The sequence below is a fragment of the Panthera uncia genome, assembly GCF_023721935.1.
Source record: "Panthera uncia isolate 11264 chromosome A1 unlocalized genomic scaffold, Puncia_PCG_1.0 HiC_scaffold_17, whole genome shotgun sequence".
NCBI classification, from domain to species: domain Eukaryota; kingdom Metazoa; phylum Chordata; class Mammalia; order Carnivora; family Felidae; genus Panthera; species Panthera uncia.
In genome coordinates, this window is record NW_026057577.1 from 59,387,757 (window position 1) to 59,415,393 (window position 27,637).

The window sequence follows — 27,637 nt, forward strand, 5'->3', positions numbered from 1 at the left end:
GAGAGAGAGAGAGAGAGAGAGAGAGAGGGAGAGAAATATTACTTAGCCGTAAAAAATGAGATCTTGTCATTTGAGACAACATGGATGGACCTAGAAGCTTTTATGCTAAGTGAAATAAGTAAAAAAAGACAAATACTATATGATGTCACTTATATATGGAATCTAAACAAAACAAAATAAATGAATAAATAACAAGCAAAAACAGACCTGTAAATACAGAAAACAAACTGATGGTTGCCAGAGGGGAAGGATGTAGGGGAATGGGCAAAATGGGTGAAGAAGACTAGGAGATCAGGCTTCCAGTTATGGAATGAGTAAGTCACGGGGATAAAAGGTGCAGCATAGGGAACATAGTTACCGGTATCGTAGTAGCATTTTATAGTGACAGATGGTAACTACACTTGTGGTGAGCAAAGCATAATATATAAACTTGTGGAATCACTATGTGGTACACCTGGAACTAATGTAACATTGGGTGTCAACTATACTTCAATTAAAAAAAAGGAATTAACTAGATCCTTTACAAGGGAAAAAAGGAAAGAAAGAGAAGAAATAGAAAAAAAGAACAATCAGGAGAAGCAGCAGTTGTGAGTCTGGTATCTGTCTCTTTCCCTTTACAGATGTGGTGGAGTCTGGTGCTAGGTTCACTGAACCTGTTTCCTCTTCCCTCTGGTCCACAGCTAGCCTACATTTTGCAGCCTCCTGGCATTAGGGTGTGATTATGTGACAAAGTTTTGGCCGGAGGACTGTGGGGGAAAGTGGTATGTGTCCCTTCAAAGCTTGCCCTGCCAGACCTCCCACATGTGATCTTCTGTGCTCTTTCCTTTTTAGCAACAACCTTGGAAATCCCTAGTTGAAGATAGAATCTCCAAGGTGGAGGGAGTCTGAATCCCTGAATCTCCACCTGGAGAGCTGCCTACTGGTCAGAAACACCTCTGTTGCACTTTATTTGAGCAAGAAATAAGCTTCCATGGTGTTAAGTCATTGAGATTTGGGGTTTATCTGCTAAGGTAGTAAATCCTTAACCAACACAGTAAGTGGCTAGCATTGCTTTTCACTTTTCATGTACTGTAGGGAAAGCTCACATCAAGTTTGTTTTCGTCTATTGACTGGGAATGTAATTTATAGCCATGTGGCTAATACAATGAAATGCCAAATCAACCCCAAATGCGGATGCCACATAGAATTTATTATAATGAGATTGACTATATGAGAGAAATTAAATGTGACATTTCAATTCCAGATTGCAAGATTCTATCTATCAACATTTTGAAGATGCTAGACATCTTGAGGGGAGACAAAGGTAAGGTAGTTTCTGCCTGGAAACAGCTGGCAGTCTGGCATAGCTGAACGAGCAAACACTATTAATTGTATTCTCATGTTCATCCTCCTTTCTTCCTTGCCAGGAGAACTTTGATTTTGTTGGGGTGGTGGGGAACAAAATGATAGGTGTTGGTCAAGATTCGTTTTAAGGCAGAGATCCCGAATTCTGATGTGCATTAGTAGAATTAGACTCAAGTGCTAGGAGGATGTGGGACAGGTTTTGCTTTCCTGATGAAAGGGAAATATGTGCCTGACATTTCTCACTTCCTCTCTTCCTCCTGCTGTGAACATGGCTTAATTTCTGAAGCAGCAGTAGTCATTTTGAAATCTTGAGGGAAAACCCCAGAGAATCACAGAGCCAGTAAATCCAAATTTGTTTACCCCACTGTTAACTGGACTTGCTGGTACTTGCAGCTGAAGACACTCCTAATTGATAAAAGAGAGATGAGAATAACAAACAGCTGTTAGGCAAGCTGCGGGTAAGTGCTATAACAGAGATAGGTAGCACTGGGTGATTCAGAGGAGGGTGAGAAGGAAGGCTTCATGAAAGAGGGAGCCCTCTGAATTTGGACAGGACTCTGAGGAACACATATGATTTACACTCGACGATACAGGGATGGAGCCATTATATGGAGAGAGAACTGCATAAGGAAGGGGATGTGTGTGGCAAAGCTTGGCTCTATGTGGGGACTTGTGAGGAGCTGCGGGTGGCTTGTGTGTGACATGGAGGGAGTAGAAATTTTAGACAGTAAGTCTGGGAAGATTGATCATTGCCATCTGGAGAAGACCATAAAGGCCAAGGTGGAGTTTGGTCTTAGTTGGGTCAGCATGAAGGGGAGACGGTGGCATAATAAGAGGTGCAGTTCAGAGACTATTTGTTGGCCATGTTTATCATAGTTTATTTGGATTGAAAACCACCAATTTAGATTACCCCAACAGTCCAAGTGAGAGCAAATAAAGACCTGAACTAGATATGGTTATGAAAGAGAACAGATTGGCGAAGTGAGGTGAAGTAGGTGAAGTAGGTGCTTGCCGCTGGATGGACCTGGGGCCTGATGACACCTGCCCTTCCTTGGTAAGGCCTTGTTCTGGGTTTTGGAATCTGGAGATGAAGTTTCTTCATGGTTTTTCCTCTGCCGGGAGCATATATCTGCCTTCCTCCTGACCGTCAGTCTCCATCTGTTTCCTCTGCCGGGAGCATATATCTGCCTTCCTCCTGACCGTCAGTCTCCATCTCTCTAGATCCTTCAATACCAAGCTCAAATCCCACTTCAGAAGAGTCCACATGTCTATCAATAGGAAAAAGGATAAACAAATGGTGGTGTGGCCATACAGTGGACACTACAAAGTTATAAAAAGGAACAAACCAGTGACACATGTAACAGCATGGCTGACTCTCACATAAATGATGCTGAGTGAAATAAGTCAGACATCCTGTATGATTCCATTCATACGAAGTTCAGAAACAGGCAAAAATAATCTAAAATGAGGAAAAAAAGCCCCAGAATAGCGCTTGCTATTGGAAAGGGGTATGAAGGAGTTTTCCGGGGTGATGGACAGAGGTTTGGGTCATGAAGACACATGGATTTACTAAAACCTGTAAAATGCTACACTTAAGATCTGCATTTCTCCATGTAGATCTTACCCTTCCCCCCAAAAGTAAACAAATTTTGAACTGTAGTTAATGACATACAAGCTTAAGAATCTAAGGATGAAACATCCTGAGATCTAAACTTACTTGGAAATGTATCAAAATATAAGAATGACTGATGGATGGATGGCTGGCTAAATATGTGGTAAAGCAGAGATAGCAGTGTTAACAATGACAGAATCTAGGTGATGGATAAGAATGGGTGCTTAATGTATAATTCAGCTTCTCTGTGTGCTTGAAATAGTTCATAATAAAATACTACGGGAAAACCCTCGAGCTTAAGATTTGATAATTCACCTATCAAAGAGGACTGGCAATAAAAAAAACCTGCGGGCAAACATTGGCCCTTTGCAGGTGCTATGACCAGGGGCTCTAAAAAAGGCGTCATTCAGGATGCCTTGCCAAATAATTTTGTCTAGTAGGTGCAGCAGAAATTCTCTTCTCTATTTTCTACACTTTTTCCTGAGCTCCGGCATCATTAAGTCTTCCCCCCTTACAGACTAACCCTCTATTCCTTCAGGGTTTGTGTGTCCAATGGTCCTGGGGCAAAGAAGTACAGACCACCTAAAACATGTCCTCCAGTACTAAGTTTCACATCTAGTTTAATTACTGACTGCAAAGTTATTTGAAAATACCACACAACAGGGGTGCCTGGGTGGCTCAGTTGGTTGAGCATTGGCTCAGGTCATGATCTCAGGGCTCTTGAGGTCAAGTCCCACGTCAAGGTTTGCGCTGTCAGCGCGGAGTCTACTTGGGATTCCCTCTCTCTCGAAATTATGCAAATTTAACACACACACACACACACACACACACACACACACACACACCAGTGTGGTTTGTTCCTTTGTTCCAAGAGTAAAGAGATTTAGAGAATAAAGAAATGTCAATGTACAGACAGAAAAACTTCCCGGTCCCCTTGAGGTTTCCTGGGGAACAGAAAGGGCAGGACCAAATAATTAGAAATGGTCGGCAATGCAATTTCATTTTTGCCCCAGGAAAAGCCCAACTTCACATAGATTGTAGGGCTTCTTTCCTCTGTGTTTAGCCAGAAGCTCTATCCCTTTTATGACCAATACCTTTTCGTTAAGAGTCTCTAATTCTACTCCTGATACTCATTTAATGATGTATTTCTTTTTTGTCCTAACTGGAACATCCTTGTTCACAAGTTTCAATCTTTCAGAAATCACTATTTTTCGGAACCCTTTCAGCAGCTGGCCAGCCGACTTTTCCCTCACAAAGTCATGTTGCCTATAGGTCATTTGCTGCACAGTTTTTAGTTTACCAAATATATATAAAGCATCTTGTTAAAGGGACATCTGTTCCTGTGTTTACTTACTATGTATCTCTTTGAGCTACTGATGTTACTTTCATATGTATTTTTATTACATATTTAATGAAAATCTAGTTCTTAATATAGATCAGCAACACATCGTTCTAACCTTTACAATTTTACTTTCTCCAATCTCATACATGTTGATTTACAATTTGCTCATTTTTCTATTTTGCTTTATTCAGATGTCCTAGAGATACGAAATAAAGTTTCAGGGTTTTTTTGTTTTGTTTTTTTCCCCTTGGAGGGCCAGAAGCACTCTAACTCAGTGATTTACATCCTTGGATACGCTTTAGAATCATCTGGGGGTGTTGTTTACTCTGCAGATTCTGGGACCCATCCCTCATACAGGTGTACTAGGGAGGACATTTTGAGAAACATTTATTAAGATGTGGGTATGTTACATAATTTCAACCTCACAGAAACATAAAATGGGCTAACCTGAATATTTAGAACATATGTTCATGTTTTATTATTTACATTTTAGCCTCCAATTATCAACACTTGACAGTGCTGTTTTATAAATCAATGTGGAAAAAGGAAGACTCGCATTTGTCTTGAAAATGAACAAACCAGGCACCACGAGAGAAAGCCTGATGGTTTTCTAGCAATCAGTCTTAGGAATTTTGTGTGACCTTGGCTAATTATGTTTTCTTCTTTACATTTTTAAGCAGACTCTGGGGATAAATTGCCATTAAGAGTCTGAAATTTTATGTGAGGTGTTCAAGGAGTATCAGGAGGTCAGCACTTACAAACTAGCAACTTATTAAGGAAGAATTTTTACTAAATACATGAAAATGGTTAAATAAAATCAAGATCCCAAAAGTTTTGCAGTGAAAACAGTAGTCTCCTGCTCTCTCCCCCCAACCTCAAAATGTCCTTTTCATTGGCAAGCATTTTCATCCTCTTAGCTTTTCCTTCTGGTAGTTACGTTCATGTTGGTTTCTTTCCTCCAGTTAACTATTTTGGTCATTTTTCAAATGAATGCATGTATTAAGGTATATTATTTTTAGCCTCTTAAAGTTTATAAAAAACCTGAGCAGTCTCCTGCCCCACACCCTCCCAACTCTCCAGATTAATGGCTTTTTTTAAAAAAAAAATTTTTTTTAAACGTTTTTTTATTTTTGAGACAGGGAGAGACAGAGCATGAACAGGGGAGGGTCAGAGAGGGAGACACAGAATCGGAAACAGGCTCCAGGCTCTGAGCTGTCAGCACAGAGCCCGACGCGGGGCTCAAACTCACGGACCGCGAGATCATGACCTGAGCCGAAGTCGGCCGCTCAACCGACTGAGCCACCCAGGCGCCCCCAGATTAATGGCTTTTAAGTTTCTTCTGTTGTTTTTTTCTCAAATAATTGATCACATCTTGATTTGTTACTTTACATATTAGTGATTTCCTGATATGTCAATGAGGATTTAGCAGTTAGACAGCTATCCCCACTTTTCCTCTCATATTGTCCCCAAATAGTTACCAGACTTAAGTCCTTTAGTCCGTTTGGGTTGCTGCTACATTCTTTTGCAAATTTCTAGATAGCAACATAGAAGGATTTCTCTTGGTATTTATCCATGAGTACAACTGTTAGGTCGAAGGGTATGTGCTTCTTCATCCTGAATAAATATTGCCAACAAACATGGTAAAAGGCTGACCATGTCAAGTGTTGGTGAGAATGCCACATCTGAGTATGTGGGATGGTACCTTACTGCAGTTTTAATTTGCATTTCCTCAGTTACTAGTGGGAATATTTATCTTTGCATGTATTTATTGGCTATTTGGGTTTCCTCTTCTCTAGATGGCTTGCTTCTAAGTATCTGAGTCCTAAAAATTCTAGATACCTGTACTAATAGTTTGCTGATTATGTTCCTTGCAGAAAGCTCCACTGTTTTCTTAAGGATTGTAAGTCTCATGCAGTATTGATTCCTTTTCTTGTCTGTGATGTTTGTTTTTTTTTTTCCCCCCTCTTTGGAAGATTTTAGTAAATTCCTTTATACTCTTGATTTCTATATTCTAATTTTACTGCTGAACATAAGGGGCTCAATTATTACGTTAATTGTTCATGAAATCCAGCACATAATACTTAAAAAAAATCTAATTACAACAGGCATACCTAATTCATAAAATAACATGCTCAACTCTGATACTGTCGACAGTTTCAGCATACATTTTCCTACACATACTATATACCATCAGTAAATTTTTTAGGTATGATACACAATTCGCTTCTTTTATTTAACAGTCTTTGGCATTTTTCTGTCAGTACCTCATTCTTTTTAACTGTTACAGACAATATTAAATTCTACAGACATATTGGTTGGTTATTTCTTTATTGATTGTCATTTGGGCTGTTTCCAAGTTTTATTTTTTAAGTTTTTTTTTTAAGTTTATTTATTTTGAGAGAGAGAGTGCACGTGTGTGAGTTGGCAAGGGGAGCAGTGCAGAGGAGAGAGAGAATCTTAAGCAGGCTCTGTGCTGTCGGTGCAGAATCCGATGTGGCTTGATCTCATGAACTGTGAGATCATGACCTGAGTTGAGATCAAGAGTCTGACGCTTACCCGAATGAGCCACCCAGGTAGCCCTGTTTCCAAGTTGAAAAAAATTCTCAGTGCAACAAATTCTCTTGGGTCTCTTTGTTGTTCAGGATTAATATTTAGAAGTAGAAACTCAGCTCTGGGTCCAAACCCAGAATATTTTAAATTTTAATTGATATTGTTAACTTAAACTCTAAAAAAGTTGTATTAATTTACAAGGCAAAAAATGCCCTTTCTTTGGATACCTAACAAATACAAATCTTTGCTAACATGGTAGGAAAACATGTTTTAATTTTCACTTTTTAATTCAGTGAAGTTTAATTTTGTTTCCAACTTCATAATTTTGGTTTCTTGCATTATCTAGTTTCATTTCACTACCTTTTTAATTTCTAATTTTAGCCATATGCTTGTTTTAAATCACTCTTTTTTGTAAAGAACAACTTTATTCTTCTATCATTGTAACATCCATGGAATCCCACAGAAGATCAGAGGCAGAGTTTTTAGAGGTCTCAGACCTTTTCTTTTAACCTTCAAAAAGACAGTGTCCTACCTGCCTCTTTACTATCCCAATGGAATATACCAGAGTTCCCTCAACTTACTGATTGCCTGAGTGAACAGAACCTTTTTTGAGAAGAGTGAATGAAATGCATGGAGAATTCAAAGTCTCTATTTTGATTTAATTTTCTTTTAATATCTGAGTTCTATCTCTTCTGTTTATAATCCATGTCTGACCTCTGGACAAATCTGCCTAGTTCTATCTCTATAGGTCCTGGTTTCAACTCATGCTCTCGGGGAATTTTTTCAACTTTGGTTTTTGAAAGATATGCTACCGTAGGCAGGTGCTGGTCCTTGATGGGCATCATACAGCTATAGCAAAAAAGGTTTCATAAATGGTTATCTGATATGGAATAGTAAGACTAATCTTAACTATAGTCTACTTAAGATTAATTTATAAAATCTCATTGCTTACAAATAATTAGCCGTTGACCTAAAGTCACAAAAGTCTTTTTTTCTAATATTAAAAAATATGTAATTGGAGGGGAGGGGGAACAACTAACTTGAAATAAACCAGAAAACACCTTCACATTAATTGTTCTTCTCATATACTTCAAATTTGTACTTAATGTTTTTCTCCTCCTGGATATCAGAAAGAACACCTGGGTATCTGTAAAAGAAAAATATGTGGAATAATTTGTCAATTAAAAAAAAGATATATACTGTGTCAATTAAAAAGAGATAGCTCAGCCAAAAGGCATCAATAAAGTAAATAAAAGTTTCGTCTTCATTTTTTTTTTTCCACAATGGTAAGTCACGGTGAAACTGGGTATCATACAAATACACTATGGAACAGTGTAGGAAACAGAAAGAAAAACTTGCAAACTGTACAGAAAGTTAGAAAACAAAAAGTGCAATTTATCCTTTCCTTCTGACTCCTAATTCTTCTGTCTCAAACTAGCCACTGTCAGCAGTTTCTCTTTTACCTTTCCACTATCACCCAGCTAGTATGAAATGTAGTAACATTTTGCAAATCTTACACTTGATATCAAATTTCTTACGTGAGCAAATGAAAAACAAGATACAACCTTTAGCTGCTTAGAGTAGAACTGAAGTTATGTGTCCTGTATGGTGAAAGATTCTGCTGTTTAATCAGTGGACACCACGCTGCTCTAATTTCCCAGAGTGTTCCTCACGGCAGTTCTTTTATGGACATCACTGTTTATCTGAAATTTTCTCTCACTTAGATCTGTGTTCCCGCCACCTTCCAATTCAAAACCCAAGCCCTCCTTTGCGTATATACCAAGAGGCAGAGTTGCTAGATCATGTGGTAGTTCTATTTTTAATTTTTTTGAGGAGCCTCCATACTGTTTCCACAGTGGCTGCTACCAGTTTGCATTCCCACCAACAGTGCACAAGAGTTTCTCTACATCCTCACCAACACCAACACTTGTTATCTCGTTTTTTGTTTTTGATAACAAATCAGGACCTCAAAGAAATATATATCCTCCCATGTTCACTGCAGCCTAGTTTACAGTAGCTAAGCAACCTAAATGCCCATCAACAGATGAACGATTAAACAAAAATGCTGTATTTACATACAATGGAATATTGTTCAACTTCAAGAAAGAAGGAAATCCTGCCATATGCAGCAACATGGATGAACCTGGAGGTCATTATGCTAAGTGAAATAAGCCGGTCACAGAAGGACAAATACTGCATTATCTAAAATGGTCAGACTCATAAGAACAGAGAGTAGAAGGGTGGTTGACAGGTGTTGGGGGAAAGGGGAAACACAGTTGTTCAAAGGGAATAAAGTTTGTTGTGTAAGATGATTAAATTCCAGAGATGTGCTGTACAATGCTGTGTCTACAGTTAACAACACTGAATTGGAAAACTAAAATTTTGTTGAGAGGAGGTCTCATATTGTATTCTTACAATAAAATTTTTTTCCCACTGAAAAACCCACCACCAACAAAAAATCCCCTCAGGTCCTCCACTGAGGACTGTACTGACCACTCTCGTCTCCACCCCAAATCTTATACTTCCTCAGTATTGTGCGAGCTGCACCCCCATGTGCTCCAGGTGGGGATGAGGAACACCTGCTTTGATCAGACTTGTGTTTGACTCTGGTTCTGTTGTCTTCATTCTTATGAATAATCTGGCCCTGAGTTCATTACATTAAGTGCTCTATAAATGTTATTCTTTAGTATTATGAGTTTCTTTCACCCCGTATTTTCTAAACTCACTGTAGCAGGGATAAGATAGGAAAAGATTTAAACCTCTTATGATACCCAGTGCAATGCTGAGTAATAACAGGTATTAACCTTTTGTTGACTAATCAGAGGTATGCCATTTGATAAAAAACATAAACATATAAAGTAACAATAGTATAATAACATATAAAGAAAATAACATCTATGTTTCTATTTACTAACCATTTCCTGAGCTGTTTCTGTTCAACTGTTTTAGTAGCAATATAGCATTTTTCTTTTTTTAAAGCAGTGATTTTTCGAGGCCAACTTTTAACCATAATTTTAGTTTCTTTGGAATGAGTCACCAAAAAGTAACATTTACATTTTTGTGTGTTTGTAAAATTCTCAAGAGTATCAAGATTCTCAGTTAAAAGATAAAAGCAAAATATCAAAATTATTTCTAAAACCACAAATAATACTTAGAAATACTATGTTATTGGCTGGGTATAGTCAGCAGCCACGGTATTAATGTTAATTTGCTCTGTGAAACTGAAATTCAACTCTGCTTCGGATTAATTTTACTTTTCACAATATTTATATATTCAGTCTATTATTCGTTCAAGAGAGAGAGCATGCCTACACATAGAGAGGGAGGGAGAGAATCCCAAGCAGACTCCATGCCCAGCGCAGAGCCTGACACAGGGCTCAATCTCACCACTGTGAGATCATGACCTGAGCCGAAATCAAGACTCAGACACTTAACTGATTAAGTGACCCAGGCGCCCCCATATTCAGTCTGTTTAATAATGACAGAACTACCCCAACCATCATAATTCCAAACTTTTCTGAAGAGCAAACTGCTTAGGAGCCACATATGAACTCTGAGTTTAAGCCTAACAGGATGTGGAAATGCCTCCTATTTGTTATGAACCACCCAGATAGAGATCCCCCTCTAGAATCTTCAGGCAGTAAGGAATCCAGTAGCTATGAAGAAACATAAGATTCGAACTGACAAAGCATGAGAATACTGAGATGATGTAATGTAAAGTCTAAGAAAGAGGTAAATAGTTATCTATAAGAAACAACTCACAACTAAATTTAAATGAAGACTATAGCAAGCACAGGCTCAGGAGGAGTCGTACAAATAGAATGAATAAGGATCCTGTTGGCTAGTCAGGAACTAATGGGAACAGAAGAGGAACTGTTAGCCCATCAAAAACTTTCTTAAATTTATCTATTGAAAAGGGGCATCTGTCCCAGCTCTGGAGCCAACTACGGCCTCAAAGGCCTCTTCTGGCCTTTATCCTCTTTGCATAGTTACATGGAACGCTGTTAACTACAAGGGCTCATTAAGCAGAAAACTGCTGGTATAAAACATTTAGGCCTGCTGGTTTGGCTGGAGCCTAGTGTGAAATAGTTTGAGATGGGAAAGATTTCTTATAGGTAAGATGAATGAGGGCACAGCCTTAGAGGACAGGCTGGAATGCTGCTGTCAAAAAAAAAAAAAAAAAAAAAAAAAAAAAAAAAAAGAAGAAAAAAAAGAATTATGCAGACAATGACCCATGGGGGAAAAAGGCAGACACAAAGTAAGACCTAACTTTGTTAAGATTTTTTTTCTGCTTTTAGGTTTCTACCACTTGTGGCTTCACCCACATTCTAATTTTATTCCCTTTGCACTTCACAATAGTCCTCTCATCTTTATTTCATTTTACTAGTGCTTTTATTACCAGGAAGTATGGTGTTAATAAAAGATAACTGTTTGAACTGAAACTTATGTCACTACAAGAGGGCCACTAATAGGGAGAATGGGGGGTCTAACCTCTGTGTAGCTGTGGGAAAAGAAAAAGGGGAAGTAGAGAACAATCAGAGCTCATTTCTGGACAGTATGGAGCAATTCTAAGTTCCCCAGTGTACAGACATTTGGAGAGAATGCAGCTCAAGAATTGAGCAACATTACGGATTTTCAGGGACAAAGTATATTCTCTTTGTCTTTCCAGGTTTCTCTTTTCTTCTACCTCAGGAAAGACTGACCTACTCCAGATCTCCCCTTAGGGGATTCCCTCCACTCTGCGTTCAGGAGGTTGTTACTATGTTGGTACAACTTCAAAGTAAGACAACCATCAAATGATGTAACAGGAAAAAAAAAAAAAAAAAGACTCCATTTTCTTTCATAGCCTTGTCTAGAATGTCCATTTTTGAGCAATTTCCTTGGAATTTGGTTTTGGATAGAAATTTCCTATCTGAAGCTTCCCACTATTAAAATCTTCTAAGACATTTAAAGAACTGGGGAGCCTGGGTGGCTCAGTCACTTAAGTATCCGACTCTCGGTTTCGGCTCAGGTCATGATCTCACAGTTCATGGGTTTGAGCACCGCATCGGGCTCTGTGCTCTCAGTGAAGAGCCTGCTTGGGATTCTCTCTCAATCCCTTTTCTGTGCCCTTCCCTCATTCTCTCTCTCTCTTAAAATAAATAAATAAACTTAAAAAAATAAGTAAGAACGAACACCAATCCTTCACAAACTCTTCCGAAAAAATAGAAGAGGAAAGAGACCATTTCCTGACTCATTCTGTGAGGCTGGTACTCTCCTGACACCAAAACAAGGTGAACACATTATTAAAAAATGAAACTACAGACCAATATCCATTATGAATATAAATGCAAAAATCCTCAACAAAATATAAGCAAATTAAATCCAGGAACATATAAAAAGGACTACACATTACTACCAAGTGGATTTATTCCAGAAATGCTAGAATAGTTTAACACGAAAATCATTGAATATAATACACCGTATTTATTAATATTTATTAATATTAGAAGGATGTGTTAAAACCTAGTCTGAAAGCATTGATACGATTAATCTTCTACTTTTACTCTTCATAGCCAATAGCTGAGAAGTACTTAAAAAAACTTTTTTTTTAAAGTTGAAGTATGAAAAGTGCTTTTAAACTAAAATGCTGTGAGTTTTCACAATCAGGCAGTTTCATGCTGAAATCTTAACTCCATCTTTTCTTCCATCACCTCCACTGCTATCCAAGTCCCTTGTTCTTTCACCTCAACTCCTGCAGCTAACTGGTCTCCCAGCTTCATTCTTGTCCCTTCTGTTCTCCACAAACAGCTGGAACAATGTCACCCTCTCTTCAAACCCTCTAAACTTGTGTCTGGTCTGACCCCTCTGGCCTCCCCCTTGCTTATAATGCTCAGAGTAGTCAGTCCCTGCTCAGGGTCAGGGAGCACAACCAAGCTTGTTCCTGCCCTCTGGTCTCTACACGAGCTATTTCTCTGGTTTTTGGAATGCTCTTCTCTTTGCATGGTTGGCTTCTTGACATTTAGATCTCAGCATAGACACCACCTCTTCAGAGAGGACTTCTCAGACAATACGGTATTTACCACATCACAATATTTCAGTTCTCCATATAGCAACTCTCTTAATGTTTACCTTTCATTTACTACTCTCCTTTTCTACTACAAATACTCTAATCTTAGAGAGCAGTGACATCTTGGTAAGCACGGCTTCCCCAGTGCCTAAGACAGTGTCTGATGCTAAGCAGAGACCTCATAGAATGAGCTAATGACTACTCTCTAGATTTCAGTCAAATTATTAAAACTTAAACATCCCAAGTTTGTTAAAGCAGATTTCCCAAAATTCCTAGTTTTTTTTTTTTTTTAATTTTTAAATGTTTATTTATTTTTGAGACAGAGAGAGACAGAGCATGAACGGGGGAGGGGCAGAGAGAGACGGAGACACAGAATCGGAAGCAGGCTCCATCCAGGCTCTGAGCCATCAGCCCAGAGCCCAATGCGGGGCTCGAACTCACAGACCGCGAGATCGTGACCTGAGCTGAAGTCAGACGCTTAACCGACTGAGCCACCCAGGTGCCCCTCAAAATTCCTAGTTTTTGTCTGCAGAACACATTTCTACTCCAAATTCAATATGAAGAGATATACTGTTTCTCTGATTCTTAAGCAGGAAATCCAAAAGTACTTCAGACAAATTAATAACATTTTACTTACTCTGGGAGAAGTTTATATTTCTCCAAATCAATTTCTGGAAAAAATGTGTCACTTTCAAACTCCTGCATAATCCTTGTCACAAATAGTCTAACGTGGCCTGGCCTGTTCATGGCTTCCTTTGAAAAAACACAAGAGGCATCAATTTCTTTATTTATCTGTCAAAAGAAACAAACTCTTAAGATTTGTTTGTTTTAATTACATAGTCAAGTTTGTATCTGGTATTAAGAGACATGCTCCATGACTTGTCACCTCCAAAGCATGCTATTTAAATATCCTATTATTAAGTTTGGGGTCCTGCAAAGTATGTCTTAGTTATTTTGAGAATGGCACTAATAATTATCACTAATTATGAGAGTGAGTTTAAATATATTCTGGCCTCTAGTTTGCTTACATGAATTCTTTTTTCATTTAAGCATTCAGTATTATCTTCTTTCTTTGGTGGTTGTTTAAGAATTAAGAACCCTAAATTATCTAGTTGCTCTCCACAGAAAAATTTGCATATGTATATATATGGATAAGATAGTATATAATTTTATGAGATTTTGATTACTAAAAATCTCAAGGGCATACTTAATTAGTACATTTACACAGAATTTAATAACGCTTCCATTTCTTAGGAGATAGCTACAATGCTAGCAGGTAATTTACTTTCTTAGCCTCTGTTGCTAATGATTGTATTGGCCTTATATTGTTAATGACTTTTCTAACTATAGCCTATGCTACTGTTGATAGTTTCTATAGAAAAAACTGCACTTGAATGAATATCTTAAAACTCTAATAAAAAGTCATGAGTCCTAATTGCATCTCCAAGAAAGTAATAACCCTTGATTTTCAAATAACTTATGGAAGAAAAAAAATATAAAATTTCAAGTGTGTGTTATCCTTGAAATTCCAAATAAGGACATAGAACAAATGTTACTTTATATTTTTGGCTTTTTACTACAGCAAATATAAACTCACTTATTCTCTTGCCCCAATCAAATAAATATCCTACCAATTCTTAATGTTATCAAAAATTAGAAAAACTGAATAGGACGAACCACAGCAGCATCTGAAAGTCTGTATCCAAGGAAATACTATATGGCACAACCTTTTCTGTAAAGGGTCATATGTAAATACTTTAGGCTTTGTGGACCATGTGGTTTCCTTCTTTCCTTTGTGGGCAACAGCAGCTGTAGACAATACTAAACCAATGGGCATGGCTGTGTTCCAATGAAACTGTGTTTACAAAAACAGGCTGGCCCCAGGGAAGATGAGCCTAAAAGTTCTACAAGTTATGGTGATGAGAGGCAGGTGCATAATACAAAATTACCAGTTGGAGATTCTACTTCCTTATGTGAGTTCGAGCCCCGTGTCAGGCTCTGTGCTGACAGCTCAGGGCCTGGAGCCTGCTTTGGATTCTGTGTCTCCCTCTCTCTCTGCTCCTCCCCTGCTCACACTTTGTCTCACTGTTTTTCAAAAATGAATAAACGTAAAAAAAAAAAATTAAATATTTATAAAAAGTAGATTTTCAAGTGAATGTGGTATTAAATCATTCAAAATGCATATTGAACAAAATAAAGAAATGATTTGTTTTCCTAAAAATTCATGCCTGGCTGAAAGATCAAAGGAAAATGTCCATTTCCTCATAAAACAAATAAAGCAAACCAAAGGTTGTAGAAACAGGTCTGGGATCCTGGTATATCTTTTCTTTCAAAACAAATTCAGTGTATATATGTTATAACAAGACACCAAAGTGTAGGGGCTGGCTTTTTTCCTTCCCATAAACTTTAATTTTTTATTAGTGTTTTAAGAGTCCAAAAATTCTATTTATTATCCTCAAAAATTTTGAAAGCTGAAAGTCATTTGGTATTCAAAAGAAGAAATATTTTGGAGCACCTGGCTGTCTCAGTCTGTGGAATGTGACACTCCTGATGTGAGGGTTGTGGGTTTAAGCCCCATGTTGGGTATAGCGATTACTTAAAAAAATAAAATCTTATGGGGTGCCTGCGTGGCTCAGCCGGTTGAGCATCAGACTTCAGCTCAGGTCACGATCTTGCAATTTTTGAGTTTGAGCCCCGTGTCAGGCTCTGTGCTGACAGCTCGGAGCCTGGAGCTTGCTTCAGATTCTGTCTCTCTCTCTCTCAAAAGTAAATAAACATTAAAAAATAAAATAAAATTAAATTAAATTAAAAAAAAAAATACGAAGTTTTCAGCCGGAGCCTCCATCTTCCAGTAATTCACCAAGGGAAAGAGGAGAGGCACCTGCTGAATGTGCTCTAGGTGTTCTAGGAAACATGGAGTTGTTCTGTTGGCTACATACCTGTGAATCTACAAGAAAGGTTTATTTTGGACATCAAGGGAATAGGCACTGTTCAACAAGAAATGTTTCACAAATGTTACCACTGCAAAACTGGAAGAGTCTACAATGTTACCCAGCATGCTACTTGCATTGCTGTAAACAAACAAGGGCAGATTTTTGCCAGGAGAGTTAATGTATGTATTGAGCAAATGCACTCAAAAGAGCCGAGATAGCTTCCTGAAGTGTGTAAAAGAAAATGATCTGAAAAAGAAGGAAGCCAAAGAGAAAGGTACATGGGTTCAACTGAAAAGCCAGCCTGCTCCACCCAGAGAAGTACATTTTGGGAGAACCAATGGAAAAGAGCCTGAACTGTTGGAACCCCTTCCCTATGAATTCCTGGCATGATAAGTGTAAAAAAAAAAAAACAAAAAACAAAAAAACAGACCTCAAGACTGGGGGAAAAAAAAAAAAAAGGACTATTTTCTCTTTTACTCGTTTTTTCTATTATTATGAAACATGTAATAGTTTTCCTATGCTTTCATATTATACAAAATTGTTAAGTTTTAACAAATTCGTATACATTTAGTCAGTGTATAGTAACTGAGAGCCCCATCCCTTTCTCAGTAAGGACCTATATATTCTTGGAAAAAGGGGAGAATTCAGTATATCAGGGCACATCTAGGGAGTAGAAAACAGTGCAATGCAAGTACAATTCTAAGGGAAGTATTTAGAATGTTTTTATCATTTTTTTTAGTGTTTATTTATTTTGAGAGAGGGAGAGACAGGGTGGGGAAGGGGCAAAGAGAGAGGGAGACACAGAATCTGAAGCAGGCTCCAGGCTCCAGCTGTAGGCAGAGAGCCTGACACAGGGCTTGAACCCATGAACCGTGAGATCATGACCCAATCCGAAGTTGGTTGCTTAGCCAACTGAGCTACCCAGGAGCCCCTAGAATATTTTTAAATTAGAAACATCAACTATTTGGAATTGAAAATCAACTGGAACAGGCTTAAAAACTCGCTTTTATATTTTTATTTACTTTTCATGATAGTATCTAAAACGAATAAATCAAATTGACAATGTGTCTAGTTTATAGTAGGGATAACGTACTTCCTTTGCTCATGGCCTAATTTTTTAAAAGTTCAGATGGCAGGGAATCTGAAGGCAAGTGGGGTAGAACATTTCTTTATGATTTTACTTACCTTATAAACAGAACTGCCTCCCACTACCCAAACCATGTCCACTTTATGTGCTAATTCTGGTTGCTCAGTAAGTTGTAAGGCATCATCCAGACTTTTGGCAAGAAAATGAGCTCCTTGTGGAGGTTCCCTGAATTTAAAAAAATTACAAATAATGTCTATAAAACCCATTCATACCAGTCAAGTAATCTGAATTGGAATAATTATAAAACCAAAATCATCATAAATATGAATTCTTTCAATAATAAACACTTAACATCAATATGGCCTATGACCAAAAATTCAAACCATATTTGTGTATGTACGGTCCACAATGAATCAAAAAACAGAAACACTTCTGGTATCTTGTGATATTTATGGTTGAAAAAAATCAGAAGAGTAGTGGTCTCTGGAGGGATGGGGTAAAGATTCACTGGGAAGAGGCATAGGGGAACTTAGGAGGGGTCATGGTAAAATTCTCCATCTTTGATATGAGGTTACATAGGTGCCTACATTTGTCAAAATTTAGCAAAAGTACATTTAAGACTTGTACATTTCATTGTATGTAATATTTATCTCAAAAGATGGGGCACCTGCGAGGCTCAGTTGGTTAAGCGTCTGACTCTTGATTTCAGCTTATGTCATGATCTCAGGATTCCTGAGATGAAGCCCTGCATTGGGCTCTGCGCTGTCAGCTTGGGATTCTTGCTCTCCCTCTCTCTGCCCCTCCCGAACTTGTGTGTGGGCGTGCTTGTGTGTTTGCTCTCTTTCAAAATAAATAAACTTAAAAAAAAAAAATTGTAAAGAAATATTGAACTCTAGTTAATGATATATATGCTGAAGTATTTAAGGGAAAACATACTGATGTTTCCATGTTACTCTGAAATGCTTAAATAAAGATCATTGGATGCATGGATGGATGGTAAAACAAGCATAATAAATTGTTAACGGTGGAATCTATGTGTTAGGTATACAGGTGTTTAAGGTTCTTTATGTTTGAAAGATTCATAAAAAATGTTGGAGAGAGAGTAGTATGTTTGAATGACTGTAGTTTGGAATGATATTCGAACTGTTAATATGTGATGAATGGGGAGTAAAAGACTTTTCATGTTTCAAATATAGAAGTGGATGAAGTATTAATAAGCATGTATATTTTTTAAATTAAAATCCAAAGGAGAAAGAATTAATTTCAGTGTTACATCTTCAGTTTAATTTCTCCCTATCTCCACAACTGTTTATTTTTTCCTGGGGGGGGGGGGAGGGGGCGGGTGGAGAGTGATAATTCCCTTTATAATTGAAGAAACATAGAATTTGACTTTCATTGTAATTAGAGAACAGAAATTATAATTCAAAGTCAAGTTCTCAGAGTGATGCTTTAAAAAATTATGTAACTGCCTTTGAACTAGTGCTTGTAACAATGATTAATCAACAGCTAATGGAGATTATTAATTCTCTTCACTGCCTCCTCCCTCACCTCCTTCATAGATATTTTACTTATTTCACCCTTTGTCATCTCTAAAGGAGTAAGATAGCACAAAGAATGTATTTTGACTAAAAGCTGAAAAAAGACTCGCACACCAGGGTGAGGTTAAATGAGCCAAGGAAGTCTCTAAGGTGTCAGGGAGGCTGCAGCGAGTAGGCTGGACAAGGCTGTGTAGGGGGAGAACTGAGTCTAGATCTGAGCTTGGGGAGAAGGTAGTCTAGCTAAAGTCTAGAATGACAAACAGAGTCCAGGTGGTTTTAGTAACTGAGGATGCTGAAGTCAGAAATGATGACAGGTGTCAGGGAAGAATGAAAAATGGTGGTTTAGGATCTGACTTAGTGACTTAGGATCTGACATAAGAGGAGAATTTGAAGAGGTGTCCTAGAAATTGGTGGGTTGTAGCAAAATAATTTAGAAGGTGGTATAAATGTTTGGTGTGGATTCAAAGAAAGGGGGCAATCATTCTGTGTAGATTGTGGAACAATGGCTTGAAATGCTTCCAGGGCTTAAGGTGAAGACTACTTTTTTGACCTTTTGTAATGAGTCTGTTAAAGGAAAACAAAGACTAGATTAAGGATTTGTTTCAGATTTTAATTATCATAAAGACATGGAGGAAATGCTTCTGCAAAATGTTATTCCTTAGCAGTTTAGGAATGTTTGAAACACTTGACCCAAGATGGGTATAAAAATATAAGCAAAAAGTTGAGCTAATGTTTGAGCTAATTAGGCCACTGTGTTCACTGTCTAAAAGCACAAATCCTAGGAACACAGTGAATAGTATATAGCAAACACTCAATACTGTGACTTATTTCATTGCCCACTTTACTTCCTCTATTTATCTCAGACTAAGAGAGATTGCATTCCCTGACAAGAGAGTTGGTATGTGGTTCCATATGTAGTCAAGCATGTGGACATCTTTGATACCTTGTTTCAAACTTAGAATCTTAGCTCCTGAAGAGGACTGGCATGAGGACTAGGAGATAATGCAAAACAGTATGCACACCAGTGATACTTCCATCCTTCTCCCTTCTCCAGAGAGGCTGCTTTTTACCTGGATAGTTACATTAGAAAGAAAATATCTAACATTTGAGGACCCATTTGCTCTCCGAAGTAGTGGGAACAGGTAGTACTTTATATGCATCAGACTAGCAGTCCTATGTAAGTACTTTTATTCCTTTTTATAGATGATATTGAGGCTGAGGGATTCAGTGGCCAGTGGCTATAGATCTAGGAAATGGTGGACCTGAGATTTCAACTCCAGCAGCCTGACATTGGGAGTCTGTGTGTTACAACTCCCTACATAGACAAGGGATTCAACTGGTGGCCATAGGCTACAAAGGTGTCAAATTCTCGTCCCCTCAGACCTCAGGATGGTGTGGCCTAGTTTAGCAGAGCCTTAAGACCAGTGTCCTCTGGCCTTGAGCAGCCTCATTTGATTACCTCAGGGTACCATATAAACATTATCCTTTCTCACTGTGCCTGATGTGAAAGATGATGTGGCAGATGGAATTCTGGCTCAATTTCCTAGACTGTTGGGAAAGCATTTAAAAAACAAAAAACCCTAGGCTAGAATCATATCTTAACCAGAATTCAAAAATACGTTCAATTTAAGACCTTTCAAACTCAGTCTCTGAAACAGAATTTCCAACTAAAATTAAAATTGGTTCAAGCATGCTCCATCCTCATAATCGAATACTATGTAGCCACTAAAAATATTCATAGAAATTAATCTTTCCATATATCAAATGGGGAAAAAAAGACAGGTTACAAAGTGATACTATGTGGGATCATCCTATTTTTATAAATCACCTAAAGACCATCCATTCTGTAAAAATTTCTGAACCCCTGCTTTGCTAGGGGATATACTAAGTGCTGGGATATACTAAGTGCCACTGTACCAGTGGCAGGCAGAGCTCTATCTCAGCAGTGGCCATAATATGAAAAGGATATGCGATGGGGATGTGTGGAGGATGCCAGGTAGGCAGAGGTGGTACATCATCTGGGTGGGGTGATGAAGGAGAATACTCCTTGGAGAATGATCCCTTAGCTGACAGTCTCAAAGGAGATAAAAACATGTGCAAGACACGGAAGTGATGGATGACCATAGAGGATACTGAGGTTTATACTGAAGTTACAGAAGTTATTTATTTAACACAAGAAAGCTCCAAGAAAGTTGAAGGTAGAAGTAGTATGTAGTGAGGTTTAAAACAGTAAAGGGTAGCACAACAGAGCAAGGTCTTGAGACCAGGAGAAAACGGGAGTTTAGGATAAAGTGGTGGGGGCAGACGGAGGATTCTGGTTGACAGGAGGGGATTTTTGACTCAAGACTGTGGGAAGGAAGAACAAAGTGAATAGATAAGGGCAAAAAATGAGATCACAAACCTGCTCATTGTGCTCCCGTTAATATTTTCTATTAGAGACCAAAGGTAATTCTGCCAAAACAGAAAAGCTGGGACAGTAGGATCTGATATTGATAGGGTACTTTCTGTGTGCCATAAATTTAACATAAAAAATTTCAATTAATCCTCAAAATCACCCTAAGAAGTTCTCATTATTAATCCCATTTAGTAGATAAGGAAACTGTCATTCAGCAAGGCATCAAGTTAATAGGTACCAGACGAGGTAGTAGAAGCCAGGTTGGTAACTCTTTGCTGTACCAAGTATGTGAATAGTGAGGACAGAAGAGAGAAAGCTTTAATCACTGTGGAGAATATGACAGACCGTAAAAAATTATTATACTATGAGATATCAAATAGCTTTCATGAGTTGAAGACAATTTACAACAACTTATATCATGAAGGAAATTTTGGATTTACTAAAGATGCTCTCAAAGCTATAGCAATGTGGTAAAATTTATTTAATTTTTGGTTCCAAAGCCTTAAAAAATTACTTTATTGAGCTATAAGTTATATACAATTCAATTTATCCTTGAGGATTCAACTTCTTACATTGGAGGGTGGTGGTGAAAAACTGAGTATTTCTAAAAGCTTGCCTGAGCAATAGCGATTACATGGGTAAATCTCTCCCCTTTAATTCAGAATCTAGCACTGTGTGGCATACAGCAGGTGCCCAGGTTATGTGTGTAACTGACCCCCAAGTAGGGAAGCAGAAGGAAGCACAAAAAATAAACTCTAAAATGTTTTCCTAACTGGTATGTTTATTTCCTCAGAATAACTGATAATAAAAACTCTGAAATTTTCTGTCTTAAAAAAAAAACAAGTGAAATATAGCAACAAATGTTATATAAGAAACAACCAAACCCAATTACATGCACAACAGTGGGGGGGGGGGGGGGGGTCATAAAGAAGAAATGAGACTCATCATTTGCAGAGATTTTCTGGCTCAATTGAATATCCCCCCCCACTGAGATTTGTTTAATCTGTTGTAGCTCAAGCTAGCCATAAATAAACTTGAGTAGTATTCAAGAAGATGTTATTAAAGAGTCTCTGGGAATGGCTATACAGTCTGTGAATTTGGATTCTACCAAGTAAAAAAGATAATCAGAATATCCTAGCAACCAGAATAAGAGAACAGTATAAAGACTGAGGCAGATGGCAAGATGCACATCAACTTTTTCCTCATCATCCAAGGCGATCAATGCAAATACTCTGGTATACTTTCTTTCATGTTTTTACCTGTGCCATTCTAGAAGGGATTTGGGGAAAAAATCTATATAAGCCTGAACCCCCTTGGCCTACAGTTGTATAATGTTTTTTTCCTGCTCATAGTGTGATGGTCTTTGATGTGTTCACTTGGCTGGGCTATAGTCCTTGGTTATTGAGACACTAATCTAAGTATTACTGTAAAGGTATTTTGTAGAAGTGATTAAAGTTGATAAATTGACTTCAATCTGGGTAGGCAGGATTGAATCAGTTGAAAGGCCTTAAAAGCAGCTCCTCCAGCTTCCCTGAAGAAAAAATTTCACCTGCAGATAGCAGTTTCAGGCCCTGGTGAAGAGTTCCAGCATGCCCTTTCTGATGGTGTGCCCTACAGAGTTTTGGACTTGCCTAGCCAGCACCACAAATGTGTAGGCCAATTCCTTGTAATAAAGTCCCCAGGGCATTTCCAGGCATCAGAAACTATCTACTCCAATGTTAGATTGGAGGACGGGAAAATTCCTAGCAGAAGGCAACTGGAGACACTTCTCTTTCTTCAGGATCCCTAGGTCAATTCCAATACTTTCATTTTTTTCACCTGTAGACATTGCATAAAGAATACAAGTACAAAATATTATTTGGGTGTTGTGGTAAACTAGGAATAATCGGGCACAAGGTTATGACTGATTTTTAGCCCATCCTAAAATTTCTATCTTACTGTATCCAGGGCAGGGTATGGAGAGGGGATAAACCACTTAATCTTGGTAAACCCCAAAACATATGTGAAACTAGAAAAAAGTTATTAACTGTATTGTATACATGATAATTGAGCCTATTGAGTGACAGTTCAAGGAAACTGGCAAAGCTGTTACCCCAGTGAGATTTAATGTAACTTTTCAGAGTGGTGAAATCAATCACTTAAGTAGCAGAGTGAAATTATTGTCATGTGGCATAAATAACTGCTTATTCATTTTCTGTAATCACCTTTATGACATTAAGCAGTGTGATCAATAGTGCTATATTTATACAATTTTGTTTTGTCATACACAGACCTCTACCATAAGAAATGGGACATGATTTTCTTGTGGTGAATTTGTGATAATACTTACTTGAGGTCTCTACTGAGAACTATATTAATTCTGTCCTTTAAAGGTCGATTCTTCTCCGGAATAGAGAACCATGTCTTTCTACCCATAATCACCAAATTCTGTTTACCTAGAAAATCACATAAAAATAAGTATATTCTGGGAGTATACATTTATATTTTCATATATTCATTTATATGTGCAGAGATAGGACTGTCACAGTGACACCTAGTGGATCTGCTTTAAAAATTAAAACTTAAAACAGGCTTACAAAATTGACATTTATCACCCATTTCCTAAATATACTATTTTTCTCTTTGGTGTTATCTGATTTATATCCAATATTTAGTTTTAATCAATTGCAATTATGTATAATAGTGAAGAGCCAAGATTCTGGGGCAAAGTGCTGAAACTGAATGTATTCAGTCATCTACTAGGCAAGTCATGAATCTTCTGTGCCTTATGTTAATGGAGATAACAGTAGTTCCTAGTTCTAGGGTTATTGTGGGGATTGAGATTTAGAACATCTAGTAAGTACTGTTTAACTGTTTGATGTAATAGTATTATTCATTTGTACACTTTGTATTTATATTAGTAGCCATACTTTTAAAGATCGCTGTTTAGTATTCCACTCAATTAAAAAGCCAAAATGCTTTCAATTGTGCCTCTATTTTTTAAGTAAAATGCTTCCATAGAAACTTTATACACATAACTTCCATTTTTCATATAATTACGTGGAAGAAAAATCTTGGGAGTCAGATATCTGGATCAAAGGAATACACACATTTCTATAACTCTGGGTATGTTCTGGCAGGCTATCAAAAGAAGTGCACGTGTCTGTTTTAAAGAATCATCATTAGTTTGAATTTCTTTAAACAAAAATACTAACATTTACAAAATACAAGTACACTAAGCATTTTTCTGTATTTTACATCATTACTCATAACCAAATTATCACCTCCAAATGTGGAGACAAATTTTTTTCCTCTAAGAATTAAAACCCCAATAATTCATGGTGCCCCCTGTAGAATATGCACTGCATTTTCAAGGACAGAGCTTTAAGTGTTAATAAGGAGATATCAGTGATCAAAAATAACAGAGGCAAAAGGTGAGGAATTCTGATGAGAAATGGTACAGACTTGGCCTAACAACAAAGGTGGAGATAATGAGTGAAGAGCATAGGAAGACATTGGAAAAAAATTTAAAAAAAAAGAAAGAAAAAGAAAAAAGAACAAAAAGCCAAGTCGACCTTGGTATCCTTTCATCCACTCATCAAAGAAACACTGTGTTTACTGAAAGCAAGTGAATAGGCCAGGTGTTGGATGCTTTTCCTATTACTAGATCATACACTGGATTCTAGAGTGGTTCATGTCAATTCTTTAGCTTCAAGCTCCTGCTATCTTGTCTCTACCGGTGACCCAAGTGCAAGATCCAAGGACCTTGTACCTGTCCTGTTAAAGTTATGCTGCATCTGCTTTCTGATTGACTGTTTGTCTTTTACTCTACTATTTCTTCTCCTATGACCAAATACATATCTCTTAGGTTTTCAACGGGCATCTCACCACTATATTCTCTTCCATGGTTGTCCTCTCCAGTGGCTCAATTCACCCACTTTGCTGTACCTGAAATTATCCTGGAGATCCCACAAATTCCTCAAACCTCAAAATTATCATTACACTTGCACACTCTTCTCCACTTCTTTATTCTCCATGTCACCCAGACTCTCAAACTGAAGATCTGAGAGTTCATCCTTGATTCTTTCCTGCATCACCTTCACCTTTCTGATCTCCACATCGAGTTCATGTAACTGTTTCTTTTTGTTGTTGTTTTTTTACTTTTATCTTCTTCACTGCCTTCCAGGCCCTACCATCGCTGTTAGCAGCTATGCCAAAGGCCTCCTCTGGTCTCCTTCCCTGCTCTTTCCCTAAAGCCTGTACCTAGCTGCTAATTCTGCCCAGTACCTCAATTTACGCGTGCCCACATAAAATTTCAAAGAACTTTTTTTTAAAAAACGTGACAAACCTTGGGAACTGCGTATAAATCACTGGTAAGACAAAAGGTCCCAGATTAACATGGAAAACTTTTTATTTAAGTAAAATTTGCACTGATAAGCTTACTCAAGCAAGATGTTTCCCAAACCTCAATCACTTAAAAATCCCACATTACCTTCTACGGATGAGGTTGTGGTCATCCTTTGGAAATACTTGAATTCATTCCTATAAATTAGACAAACAGCGTTACTCAGAACATTATCTGGTAGGCTCAAGCCGTAACCCTCCCGACAGACGCTGCACTGGGGGTGGGGGGGTGGGGGTGGGGAAAAGTCCTCGCCGGGCAACAGGAGCAGGACGGAAATCGAGAACGTGGCCGGCCGGCTCCAGATGGCGGAAGGAAGCCCTGGTCCAGCTCCTGCCTGCTCAGGTGAAAAGTCCGATCCCATCCTCCCAACCGAGAGTGTCTGTTAGGCCCCGCCCTGGTGCCGCGATCAAAAGCAACCCGCGCCAGTTCTCCCCGTCCCCCAACACCCAATCCAGCTCCGGGCCCGTAGGTACCTGAGCGGCGGCCAGGGCAGGTCCCCGTTCTTGCCGATGCCCATGTTCTGGGACACAGCGACGATACAGTTTAGCGGACGAACCATGACAGCCACTGTGAACACCACACCGCTTGCTCACAACCCTGGGAATCCCGGCCGACCTTGGCGCCAAATTGCAGCCATCCCGCCCCCTCGGTCCTATTTGTGCAGCCGAGACCCCGCCCCCTGCCCCGGCGCACGGCAGGGTCGTGACGTGCTCGCGCACGCAGACTAGGGGAGCTGCGGTGGCGTGCTCGCGCTCCCGCTTGGGCCCTGCCCCAGTGGCGTCAATCTGTGCCCTGCGATGTCGGGTCGGAAGCCTGCCTCTAGTCGCGCCGCTGCCGCCGGCCCAGCCCCTGCAAGGCAAGAGGTTTTGAGCAGATTCTTCCAGTCTACGGGAAACCTGAAATCCACTACGTCCCCCACGGGTGCAGTCCCGAAGGCCGGCCCTGACTCTGATTCCGCAGCGCCCCTAGCGTCCACTCTCCCGCCTCAGTTGCCGCCACACGTGGTGGGTTCGGTCCAGGACGGGGCGGGGCCAGCGGGGTAGATGGGGCGGGACTAGATGGGCGGGGACGGTGCTTGTGGGTGGAGCAGGAGGAGATGGGAGCAGTACGCGAGAATCGACGAGATGAGCCCGCACGATGAGATAGGGGCGGGGCTCAAAAGGGAGAAGGCGGGAAAAGCCCGGCTGGTCTCCTTTAAAAATGTAGTTCAAAGATTGTACTTTCCACTTGGAGTAATAGACTCGAGGCCAAGATCACACAAGTTCTTAATGGCAGAACTGAGAGAGGAACAGAGGGCTCCTGACTTCCATTCTGATTTGCCTGTGGGCAAAGGATACATCTTTTAACCTCTATTCTGCCTCCTTTTTTTAAAAAAAAATCTGGATTGAAAATTGAAGAGGAGCTTTATTTACCTTATTTATATGTACTTGGTTAGGTGACTGGAAGAAAATTGCCACTGAATCTCTAGTTTTTAAGGGTGCAACAGTGGTGCTAATATTCTCAAGCGACTGGTATAAAGGCAGTCATATTGTGCAGTTCCTCAGTGACTATACTTCTTATAGGTAAGATTATAAAGTCTGATAGACAATTTGGGTTAAGTTCCTTAAGGTGGTGCAGATGTGAATGGTTAGTCATTGGTTCCTTTCTGTTGCTTGCCACCTTTCAACTGAGTCAAGTAAGTTAAGTTTGCTTTGTTTTTACCAGGGACACTGCCACCAGGGAAAACCTCAGGGTGAGCCCCTCACTGGGTCTCCCTGGTACAGTATTTTTAAACTGAGAATATGGAAAGGGATTGCAGACTGGCTTTAAGCCACCTTCCAAGTTGGTTTTGTTTGGTTGTTTTATTTATTTTGAGAGAGAGAAAGAGCAATTGGGAAAGGGGCAGAGACAGAGGGAGACAGAATCCTAAGTAGGCTCTGCACTGCCAGGGCTCGTCAAACTCACAAACCCATGAGATCATAACCTGAGCCCCTCCAATGCGCCTACTGAGCCACCCAGGTGCCCACACCTTCCAAGTTTTAATACGGGTGGGGTGACAGCTACTTCAAAGTCTTCCTTTCATTTATATTTCTTCCAAAGAGTGATTGCTCCTCTCTTGTCTTTGATTTTTGATGATAGTCTACATTTTCATGAATACACCAAGATTTTATTTTATACCTACCGTTTAGAGGTTATTTGGTGAAGATCTTAATTTTTGACAGGTTTCCTACCAGCACATAGGTCATAATCTTACGGTATTTTTGGTAGTGAACATAAGCCAAGTTTGGATATGAAACAGTTACATTATAATTCACAATTCGAAAATGACAGTGTTCTTTTATTATCTACTTAATTTCACCTTTCCTAAATTGATATTTTTTTAAAAGGTATTTTATTTAACATAGGTAAGTAGGATGATTCAGG

General features: G+C 38.9%; 2 protein-coding genes across 6 annotated transcripts in view; one reads left to right on the forward strand and one right to left on the reverse strand.

The window, feature by feature from the left end:
• Positions 1-2,505: 2,505 nt before the first annotated feature.
• DHFR (dihydrofolate reductase) lies at positions 2,506-25,988 on the reverse strand. Of its 5 annotated transcripts, none has more exons than XM_049649728.1 (7): positions 25,708-25,988; positions 25,322-25,371; positions 23,180-23,285; positions 17,016-17,142; positions 13,535-13,650; positions 7,910-7,995; positions 2,506-2,612 (listed from the first exon to the last, which is right to left on the reverse strand). In XM_049649728.1, exons 1-6 carry the CDS (start codon positions 25,791-25,793, stop codon positions 7,917-7,919), a joined length of 564 nt encoding a protein of 187 aa, XP_049505685.1. In that variant the 5' UTR covers positions 25,794-25,988; the 3' UTR covers positions 2,506-2,612; positions 7,910-7,916. The 5 variants fall into 5 exon arrangements, 4 of the variants coding, with proteins under 4 accessions (XP_049505685.1, XP_049505684.1, XP_049505683.1 ...); XM_049649727.1 differs by having other exon boundaries at positions 7,889-7,995; XR_007461790.1 differs by lacking the exon at positions 13,535-13,650.
• Positions 25,962-27,637, forward strand: part of MSH3 (mutS homolog 3) — a 187,079-nt gene continuing 185,403 nt past the window's right edge. Inside the window, exon 1 of the mRNA XM_049649725.1 lies at positions 25,962-26,235. Within this exon, the coding sequence (XP_049505682.1) occupies positions 26,032-26,235 (204 nt within the window). The 5' untranslated portion in view covers positions 25,962-26,031. The remainder of the gene's footprint in view (positions 26,236-27,637) is intronic.

Bases quoted from the DNA above. Each gene is read 5' to 3' on its own strand.
- DHFR (XM_049649728.1), bottom strand. From the start codon at position 25,793: ATGGTTCGTCCGCTAAACTGTATCGTCGCTGTGTCCCAGAACATGGGC. The intron at 25,372-25,707 runs GTACCTACGGGC...TCTAATTTATAG, and splicing joins CTGCCCTGGCCGCCGCTCAG to GAATGAATTCAAGTATTTCC. The intron at 23,286-25,321 runs GTAATGTGGGAT...GTGATTTTCTAG, and splicing joins CACAACCTCATCCGTAGAAG to GTAAACAGAATTTGGTGATT.